Consider the following 10,989-nt stretch of genomic DNA (forward strand, 5'->3'; position numbering starts at 1 on the left):
TTATTTGTTTGCGTATTTGTGTAGGTGTACGTGTAGGTGTAGGTATAAGTGTGTGTGTGTGTGTGTGTGTGTGTGTGTGTGTGTGTGTGTGTGTGTGTGTGTGTGTGTGTGTGTGTGTGTGTGTGTGTGTGTGTGTGTGTGTGTGTGTGTGTGTGTGTGTGTGTGTGTGTGTGTGTGTGTGTGTGTGTGTGTGTGTGTGTGTGTGTACGTGTGTGTGTGTGTGTGTACGTGTGCGTGTGTGTGTGTACGCGTGCGTGTGTGTTCGTGTGTACGCGTGCTTGTGTATTCGTGTGTGTGTATCCGTGTGTGCATGTGAACAGACGTCACAACGTAACATGCAATCAACACAAGTACCCATGGTTAGACCGTTCGGGTTGTAATCCCGTCCAATAGCTCGGCAATCCAACTTACTTCCGCCACTTTGCTGAGAGTGTCCCCCAGCGTCTTGTGGCCCTTGCCGTGTTCTCCGGGATTCCCCGAAGGATTGTCTTTGTGCTTAGCGTGAGGAACGGCGCCCTCGCCCTTGTGCTCCTCCGCCTGAGGGATCATGGAGGAACGGCGCGAAGACGAGAAGAAATGGCCGAAGAAAAGTTTGTGGTCGTTGTGATGTAGCGAGACCGAGTCCTGCCTCTCGTCTCGACTGTGCTGCGAGCTGCTGTCGTCGTCAGTGCCTACGTCAGAATGGTCCGAGTAGTTGCTCGACCTGAGGGACACCGAGGGCACCAGCAGGGAGCGCTTGGTTAGGGGGACTTCGGAATCCCTCCTTTGCGCATCGCACTCCTCGGAGGACACGTAGCTGCACGTCTTCGTGGACGAGAAGGAGCAGTCGATGGAGCGACTGTGCTCGTAGTCATTTTCACTCTTGCTCCCTTGGCACTGCAGTTCTTCGCTGGAGGTGACCACGCTGATGTCCTCCGTCCCGGTGCAGATCATGCCCTCCACGAAGGCATGGTGTAATGCCTCGGACAGCACAGAATACGTCTGGGACTTTCCCAGGCCCGGGCTATTCACCGACAGAAATTCCTTCGGAGACTCGCACATGAATTCTTCGTGGGAAGTGGTGAGGGCGTGGCTGTTGAGCACCACGCTCGCCAGATCGTGCCTCTCGACAGACTCCTGGCTTTCGGGACTCCGCCGTGACCGCAAGAGAAGGCGGTGGCTGTCATGGCCGTCGGAGTCACTCGACAGGTCGCACTTGAACTCCTCCCCTGCCTCCGAGCCGGCATCCTCCTCCCGGTCCTCGGTGCTCGGGGAGGGCGTGCGGCTTCGGAAAACCTTCCTGAAAGCCTTGGCGAAGGAGCCCCCGACTCGGTCCTTCTTCTTGTGCGGGCCCAGAGGACTGCTGCTCCTCAGCTCCGGGGAGCCCGAGTCCTTCTTCCTGAGGGGTTTGAGGGGGCTGAGGGGCTCGCTGATGGTCACCTGGAGAGTGTCATGCTTGACGCCATCGCGCGGAGGTGACGCACTCACTCCCTCACTCATCATGGTCACATCTTCTGCGTTCGTGATAACATTATGGCTTCTGAACTCCGACTCTTCATGCAGAAGCTAAAGGGTTGCGAAAATATCAAAATTTGAGCATCATATCACTTTCTGTTATATGCAACTCTCCCGGCGTATTTGTAGAGACACCATACACGGATTTCAAGCCTCCCCTTTCCCACAGCCCGGCCTCATATATCGGAGTCAAATAGCATTTGTAGATTTCCATTACGCCTTGAAAAGTTTAAATCAACAAACACACACACACACACACACACACACACACACACACACACACACACGCACGCTTGCGTTCACACTCGCGGACGATACAAAAATACCAAAATCACTGAATAAATGTTCTGTCCTATGACTATATACCGGTATAGCCAAAATAAGACAAATGAACAATGTCATTCCCTTCGTACAAAAACGTTCTCTCTTTTATTCCAATATATTGAAGCGCTTCAAGAAAGCAATAAGGTACGGAGAATTACGAAGATGGAGCAAGAGACATTTCGAGTAAACAGAGAGGAGAATGAGAAGGAAAATAAACAAATCTGCATACACGCACCGAGAGTCGGGACTAATTTTACATTTACAGACTTCCAGCATATCATGTAAAATACAGTGAATAATGCTTAGTTTTACTTATTCAAATTACCAGCATAAATTTCTGAACGTAAACATAAAATTCCAAATCACGGACAAAACATGGCGGCTCATCCATATGAATATACACACAAACTATTACACGCAAAGCCTTTATGCAAATACAAGTGCGGAAATACAAGCATCACAGACCACGTCAAGGGAATTAGAAATATCATAATGCTACATGGCTAGCGAGAAAAACAAACAAACAAGTACAATGATGGTAATCAAAATGGAAATTAATTGCGTCAATATTGAATATCGACACGAACGTCAACATGTCAACATTTCTTTGCACCGATGCTCAAAATGTCCATATTTCTCTTTCCAGCGTTTCAGTGCACAGGGAAAAACAGTTTTAAATTTGTAAATCATTTTGATCATTGATGCTATTGGTGATATGATGTGAATTCGTTTCCACGGAAATGTTGACGGTCTTCACTCTGCAAGCGAATTTGTAAAATGATCGCGGTAATAAATCGGCTTCATTGTTATTGTGCTTCGGGAAAAATAAACGATCATGGTACACGATCTGATAAAGACCTTGCTAATCCAACATCAACATCACAAATCTTTGCCAAATTAGCATATTTAAATCTCTCTACCGTACGATAATGACCTTGTTGAGAGCAAAAAAAAAGAGGTCGCTGTGACCACATTCTGTCACTCACACACACACACCTGGGACCTTGAACGTGCAAACCCTTGCAGTGAAAAAAGAAGGTATTTCATTATGGTGACCCAGTAATTGCGGGAAGTAGGACAGGAGGGTATGGGTATAGGGTACGCCACCGTTTTCTTACGTGGGTTGGGGCAGTGAGGGGGAACTATGCTAAATCCGGCAATTCCCTCCCCACCCTTCCCTCGATAACTTCAAATTGCAATTTATTACCTTAGTGTTCCGTACTTCCACCAACCCAGAGCCAAACATATCGTTCCAATTGATTCTTTTTTCAAAACATAAGAAGATTAGGAATTCGCACTAAATCCCAGAATCAGAGTAAAATAACGAGTATATATGCAATTTCCTCGCCCACGATTTAGCAGGGACTTAAACATAACCCGATTTAAATTATTCCAAAACACCCTTAAATGTGACAAAATAAAACGGGAATAAAAAAAAAAATACGGATATTTATTCACCCTTGGGTGAAAATAAGCTCATGACGTCAGAGATAGGACATAAATGACCCCGTGCATGAATATGTTTTTCCGTCACAATGTCGCTGTATTTCGCAAAACAACCCCGGCACCTCTGCAATGTCACAGGGCTGAGACAAACAAAGCATGCGAGGAAAAAAATTATATACACTTATAAAAAAAAACAATGAAGCGCCCAAAGATACATGTGTATTAAAATTCTGGCAAAAAGAACGTGTAATCTAGCCACTGGCCCCTCAAGACTCACGTGTTGTCGAGGAAGCAACTCTGTACATGTAAATATATTTTCTTAGGAGGAGGAGGAGGAGGAGGAGGAGGGAAAGGGAGAGGAGAGAGAGAGTAGAGGGGAGAGAGAAGCGAGAGAGAGAAAGTTGAAGGGAGATAGGAGGGTGGGGAGGAAGGGGGGAATAGGTGGATGATGGCAGAGAGAGAGAGAGAGAGAGAGAGAGAGAGAGAGAGAGAGAGAGAGAGAGAGAGAGAGAGAGAGAGAGAGAGAGAGAGAGAGAGAGAGAGAGAGAGATAGGGACGTAGAAGGGATGAGAGACAGGGAGACGGATGGAGAGGAAAATAATGATGAGAGGGTGTAGGTGGGGGTAAGGAGGGAGGGAAGGATACATGGATGGAGGGGGAGAAGGGGAGAGGGAGAGATGGAGAGAGGATGTAGGGTGGATGGGTGGGTGGGTTTGGGAGGGAGGGAGGGAGAGAGACCCATATAAATACGCTGCAATCACTAAAGAAAAACATTTGAAAAACAGTAAACAACTACACCGAAGATGACTCGCTCACGCTGCTTCCGTAATCCCACGCAATTAAACAAACACAAATCCATCCTAATTCATGAAAGTGCAATGGTAAACAAACAACATGTATATACAAAAAAAACAAAAAAACTCGCTAATAACTTTATCTGACCTGCTGTACCCTATGACTTGGCTCTTGCAACGTGGTAGACAAACATAAAGCATTTAGAACTTGTAGTTGAGAAACCTAACGCTTTTAGAACTTGTGGGAGACAAACCTAAAACTATTAGCCCTTAGGAGACACTTCAAACTTTTGTAATGTATAAATTAGAAGAGAGGATCTCAATCAAACGTGGCAAAGATAGAGCGAGTTCTTTTATCACCTCATCAATTTTTATTTATTCATTTTAGCTGACAACGTGTCAAACAGCTGAGTTAAAAGCAGCCATTTGCTCGCTAATTTGACTTAACTCCTCAAGAAAGAGAGAGAAAGAGAAAGATAGAAAGAGAGAGAGCGAGAGAGAATGTTTAAACCGATAATGAATTGTCAAAAAATAATAATAATAAAATAAAAATAAAGAGTTACTGTCTAACTGGGCATCGACTTACTGCGCCTCCCTCTCTCTCTCTCTCCATTCTTCCCCATCTTTCTCATTCTCCCTCCCTCTCTCCCATCATTCCTTCCCTTTCCAATTTCTTCCCTACTTCTCCCTCTCTCCTCCTCTCCCTCCCCCCTTCCTCCACCCCCTCTCCCTCTCCAATCTCTTCCCTCTCCCTTCGTCTCTCCCCCTCTCTCTTCCCCTCTCCCCTACTTCTCGCTCCTAGAGACAGACCACAAGCTGTTCCAACTAAGGAGAACTCAACAAGGGAACGGCGATGTTGAGGAGGTTCGTTAACTGGATCAGACAGGCTGGGTCTCCCGGCTCTCTCTCTAAGGTACCCGAGTAGCGAGTACCTTACTGATGAGACTCGCCCAGAGAGGGAGGCACGTCTTGTATTTATGGATGGTCTTCGGGTTATCCTTTACATTTGCCGTGCGCACGTGAGTCCTGAGTCCTAAACGGATTAAGAGAGAGGTAAGGCAGAAGGGAAGGGAGGAGGGAAGAGAGGGGGGAAGGGAAGGGGGAAGGGAAGGGGGAAGGGAAGGGGGAAGGGAAGGGAGGGGGGAAGGGAAGGGAAAGAGGGAGAACGATTGAGAGATGGAGGTAGATAGAGCGATAGAAAGATAAAAAGAGAGAGAAGGAGAGAAAGAAATGACCTCACCAAACCTAGGCAAACCTCCCAGATCTAAAATCAGTGCCAGAAGAAGGGACAGCGCTACTGCCTCGACCTTTCCCCTCGAGTACCAATTCCTATGCTTCCCTGAGTGCTGTAATATGTATCCCTTGGGCCACACAAGTTTCAAGACGACTGAGATGTGGCATTAGGCAGTGGACGAGCGATAGGATCATGTGTTACAGTCAGGGGGGTATTGAGAGAGAGAGAAAGAGAGAAAGAGAGAGAGAGAGAGAGAGAGAGAGAGAGAAAGAGAGGAAGAGAGATAGATAGATAGATAGAGAGAGAGGAAGAGAGATAGATAGATAGAGAGAGAGAGGGGAAGAGAGATAGATAGATAGATAGATAGATAGATAGAGAGAGAGAGAGTGTGTGTGTGTGTGTGTGTGTGTGTGTGTGTGTGAGTGAGAGAGACAGAGAGAGGGAAATACTTAAAACAGTTCGCAACTCACTTCATGTGCCATTAATCCGTATGCTGTTATATTCTCTTTAATCAAAATATACATCAAACAGTGGCAATATAAAATCGATGTGAACCAGTACCTTGTAAAAAGATAGCAACACAAATGAATAAATAAAAATCTCTGGGACGTCTATCAACAAAATCAACAGGTGTCTTCATCACAAATGCCATTCCACTTGAATTGCTGATTTTAATTTACTGAGTCAATGCAATATTCTAAATGAGAGAGAGAGAGAGAAAGAGAGAAAGAGAGAGGGAGAGAGAGAGAGAGAGAGAGAGAGAGAGAGAGAGAGAGAGAGAGAGAGAGAGATAAAGAGAGAGGAGAGAGAGGAGAAAACAAGATAAGAGAAGAGAAGAGAAAGGGAGAAGACAAAATGAGAAAAATAGAATGTTCTGTGGTCCTGGAAAAAAATGCATTCTAACGGAGATGAAGGCAAACCTCCATTGAGAAAGGCAAGGAGAAGAAAGAGAGAAAGGAGAAATCCAAGATAATAAGACAATGCGTTTCTTTTATTACGTAATTACGTAATTTTCATTCCAAATGGGTGATTATACGAGAGCAAAGCTAAGAAAATCAAATTAGGCTTAACGGTAATTTCACATAATGGTGGACAGAAGACGAACAGTATTGGTAGAAAATGGAAAGAAATGATATTGAGAGCCGTTGATAATTATTCCGATTTTATTTTCATTCAATATTCTGAACAAAAGATCTCTCTCTTTCACTGACACTCCCTCACTCACTCTCTCAATATAAATAAATAAATAAATAAATAAATAAATAAAAATTAAATATATACATATATGTATATATATATATATATATATATATATATATATATATATATATATATATATATATATATATATATACATATATACACGCACACACACACACACATATATACATACTTACACATACACACAGATATGTACATCAACCACAAGTAATATTCATTTCAATAAAAACCACGAGGAATACTGCGAAATCCCCACCTCGGCGGCAATCTCATCCCCCAGATTTTTCCTTGACACTTTTCCAATTTGCCAAACAACTTTCTTCCAGTATGCAGGCGCACTGATAACTCAAGAGTCCTCGCATGAATAACCATCACTCTTGGAGATTCGGTAAAAAAAAAATAATGAATTACTTTCTAACTTTCTTCTGAGAGTGTCTGTCAGTCTCATTTTCAGATGAGCAACTACTCGTTTCCTTTTCTTATCAAGTCAACACGAATATTTTGCCACTTTTATCTAAACCTTCTAATCTGTTTTCTTTCTTTGACTTTCCTCTGCCTCCCCCCCCCCCTCTCTCCCATACTCATCCTCTTTCTGTTATAGACACTTCCGGTTTAGCGCTCTCTATTATTCTTCCTTATTCTCTCTCTCACTCTCATCAACTCCCCATCCCCCCCTTCCCCCCCTTTTCCTCCATTCCTTCCCCTATCTTCCCTTCCTCCAAATCTCTCCGTTCATTTCCCTTTATCTTCACTTACTCATTCCATTTCTCACATCTCTCCCTCCTTCTCCCTCTCCTCCTTCCCCCTCTCCCTCTCTCTCAGTCTCTCCCGGATGTTAAAGCGGAACTGCCTGCCTCGATAACAAACTGTAGCAGCGCCTCCGACACTGGAAAACAGGGAGGTGCTCCGGCTGAGTAAAGATCGGGAGGACGAGGAGGACGAGGAGGAGAAGGGGTGCTTCTTGGGGCGAAGAGGAAGGAGGAGGAGGAGGAGGAGGAGGAGGAGGAGGAGGAGGAAGAGGAAGAGGAAAAGGAAGAGGAGGAGGAGAAGGGGTGCTTCCTGGGGCGAAGAGGAAGGAGGAGGAGAAAGAGGAGGAAAGGGGGGGGGAGGAGGAAGATGAAGAGGAGGAGGAGAAGGGGTGCTTCTTGGGGCGAAGAGGAAGAAGAGGAAGAGGAAGGGGTGATTTTTGGGGCGAAGAGGAAGATGGATGAACAGGATGATGATGATGATGCGGATGAGGAGGGAGAGGATGAGGATGAGGGAAGTAAGAAAGGTAGGAATAAGGAGGAGGGAGAGAAGGGGATACGGGAGAAAGGAGAGAGGAGGAGGAAGTGGAGATGAGTAGCAATTGGAGAAAGATGGAAGAGGAATAAGGGAGTAGGAGGAATAGGGATAAAAGAGGAAAGAGGGAAGGGGGTGGGTAGAAATTTATAAGAATTTGAGGAAAGGAAAGAAAGCGACGTATGAGGAGGAGGAGACCTTCTTGGAGCAAAATGGAGAAAGGGTTAAGAAATATGAAAGAAAATGAGGGGGAGAGAAAGTGGGAATTAGAAATTTGAAGAAAGGGATGAGAGAAAGAGAGAAAAAAGGAAGGAGGAAAAGCGAGAGGATAAAGAGAGGATTCACTAGGATGAAAATAAAAAGGTCGAAAATGCAAATCCCTCCTTAAAGGATCGAGAAGGCCTACACGATGCCCCGCAAGCCCGTTCCTGAACAACGCGCCTCTCACCCAGGTGCTCCCAAAAAGTCGGGAAAGTCAATATCTTACATAAAAAAAGGAAGCGAAGAAAGAGAGCACAAAAAACACTTCAAGAAAAGTTGCTCCACAACACCTCTAGCTAAGCCGCTCTCCGGGGACCAAGAGGCGTCGCGAACTACATCTCTCACCTGAAGAAAATCCGTCTCTTGACCTTTATGCATAAAAAAGGGGGGGGGGGGTACCATCTGCACGGCTACAACTCGAGGGCACAGCCATCAATTCTCGTAATTCCCTTTCCCAATTAAGTCAAACTTTCATCGAATTTGAGAACTACTCCACTCCCAACTCCACTTTCGCCCCCTCTTTCAAAAAAGCGATCCACCGATTCAGTATCTCAAGAGACGATCCCATCCACTCCTCCCTCCCCCCTTCCTCTCCATAGGTAATTAAAAATAAATCACTATAGCAGCCAGAAGTTCCAAGGACCTCTCGAAGTTGCAAACCTTGAACTCACACACACACGTAAGATGACTCTCGGACCTAAAAAAAAAAAAAAAGGATTCCTGAATGAGAGTCCTATACTTGCACTTCTTACGTCAAAAGAAATCATTGAAAGGATATCGATGCATCTTACGTGGTCCGTCTTCTTCTCATCGACGCAGATTTAGATGCGTCAAGTGTGGTATGTGCTTTTTCTCATGAACCTCCTACTTTTTTTCTCATAGACACAAATATCCGCTCATGGACGAACTGGGTAAGCTTGGAAACAGGCTCGAGTTTGGATACAAGTCGGTGACTTTTAAGCAGCGCACGCCGTCGTATGTCAGAAATGAGTGACGACAGGAGGAGGGAGGGAGGGAGGGGACGACAGGAGGAGGAGGGAGGGAGGAGGCGAGAGGGAGGAAGGGGACGAAGAGGGGGCGAGGAGGGAGGGAGGGAGGGAGGGAGGGGGCGAGAGGGAGGGCGGGGGCGAGGGGGAGGGAGGGAGGGAGAGGAAAAGTTAAAGAAGAAAAAATGGGATAAAAGATAAAAGGGAAAAAAAATACTGGCAGGTAGCAAGCGTATGAAAAGAAAGAGTAAGAAAGAGACCAAAAAGAGCGAAATAAAAAGAAAACTTGAGAGTCAAAGCCAGATACATTTTAAGAAGCGAAGACGAGGCATACATACACCACCATGAGTCAGCATACCTAAGGCATAAATCACAATAAAGCATAATGTAAAAAGATGCTTCTCCCTTCATCCCTGAACGACCAGCACCACCCGCGTCCCTCAACGACGAAAGTCACCACCCTTCATAGCTATTTGCATAACGTAGAAGGAAAAAAAATGAGCAAATGGGTGCATTCCCTCCGAACATTCCGGCATTAATTCGTATCTCCCGGTATGCGAATCGGACAATGATCCGGCAGGCATCGCGCGCGTGCCGGGGCTAAATTATCGACGCAGACTGAGCTACTCGAACACCATAGCCATTGGGTATTCCGACTCGTAATATATTATTACTATCGTTATTAGCATTCGTAATAATAGTAATGCTAAGTCAATTATGGTTTTAATTAGGTCATTATCGTCATTGTAGTTTATATTCTCCCAACCTCCTCTTTGATAATGCGATTTAATATTCACTCTTAGTCAGCGGCTGGAGGGGGGAAGGAGGAGGGAGGAGGGAGGAGGGAGGAGGGAGGAGGGAGGGAGGAGGAGGGAGGAGGAAGCGGAAGAGGGAGGAGGAAGAGGGAGGAGGAAGAGGGAGGAGGGAGGAAGAGGGAAGAGGGAAGAGGGAGGAGGGAGGAGGGAGGAGGAAGTGGTAGGAGGAGGGAGGAGGGAGGAGGAAGTGGGAGGAGGAGGGAGGAGGAAGAGGAAGAGGGAGGAGGAAGAGGGAGGAGGGAGGAGGAGCGAGAGAAAAAGAGAAGGAAGAGGGAGGAAAAAAAAAAAAAAAAAAAAAGAGAGAGAGGACGGAATAGGAATGAGAGGGAAAAGAAGATAACAAAGACACACAAAACTCGAATGAAATTGCAATTGCATAAAAATGAAATTCAAGATCTCCAAAGCGGCCCCCGATAAAGATCCGCTCCCAATAGCAACTGTTGTTTCAAGGGCGCAAAAAAAAAGGTAAAAGCACGAAAAGTCCCAAGTGACGTCGATTCCTACATCCTTGTTTTTTCTTCATAAAAAGAACTTGACCTTCACTATCTTGGGGGAAAAAATCTCGCCAAAGGAAAGTTCGTGAAGATTTTTTCCTCCTTCAAGTTTTTGGTCCGAGACTCAAGTTGGGGGACTTCTTTCTCTCTTGTCTTTTCATTCTTCATTTATCTTTCGTTCGTTTTTGTGTTTTTTTTTGCTCTCCCATTTTCAATGCTGTATTTCCCTTTTATCTTTGTTTTTCTTTATTTTCATTTTTCTTTTTCTTCTCCTTTTCTTCTTGTTTTAATTTGGGGAATCGCCATCTAGCGGCACGTAATGTCATCACTTGTTGGGCAATTACGGAACTTGCTCTCGTTAATGTCATTACGGGGAGGTAATGGGGAAGGATGAGAGGGAGAGAGGGAGAGGGAGGGATGGAGAGAGGGGAGGGAGGGAGGGAGGGGAAAGAAAATAAAGAAATTTCAAAGAGGCTCATTACGGTAACTACACGGTATTAACCAGGGCAATCATACCATGAAGTTGCAAACCCAAACAACAGTAAAGAAAAAAAAATCAATAAGAGAATAATAAACTAATCATTGTAGAAAAAAATATTCAATAAAGAAGTAAAACAAAAACATTAAATGTTGACACAG

At 45.1% G+C, this 10,989-nt stretch overlaps 1 protein-coding gene across 6 annotated transcripts in view; it reads right to left on the bottom strand.

Moving 5' to 3' along the window:
* The window catches only part of Mctp (multiple C2 domain and transmembrane region protein), an 81,552-nt gene that overhangs the window by 13,066 nt on the left and 57,497 nt on the right, over window positions 1–10,989 (bottom strand). For all 6 annotated transcript variants that reach the window (XM_043016389.2, XM_086541665.1, XM_086541664.1 and 3 more), the window contains exon 2: window positions 412–1,545. In XM_043016389.2, the coding sequence (XP_042872323.1) occupies window positions 412–1,545 (1,134 nt within the window). The remainder of the gene's footprint in view (window positions 1–411; window positions 1,546–10,989) is intronic.

Source organism: Penaeus japonicus, unplaced genomic scaffold, assembly GCF_977035675.1.
Source record: "Penaeus japonicus unplaced genomic scaffold, GWHDUDI00000001_assembly GWHDUDI00000011, whole genome shotgun sequence".
In the NCBI taxonomy this organism is placed as follows: domain Eukaryota; kingdom Metazoa; phylum Arthropoda; class Malacostraca; order Decapoda; family Penaeidae; genus Penaeus; species Penaeus japonicus.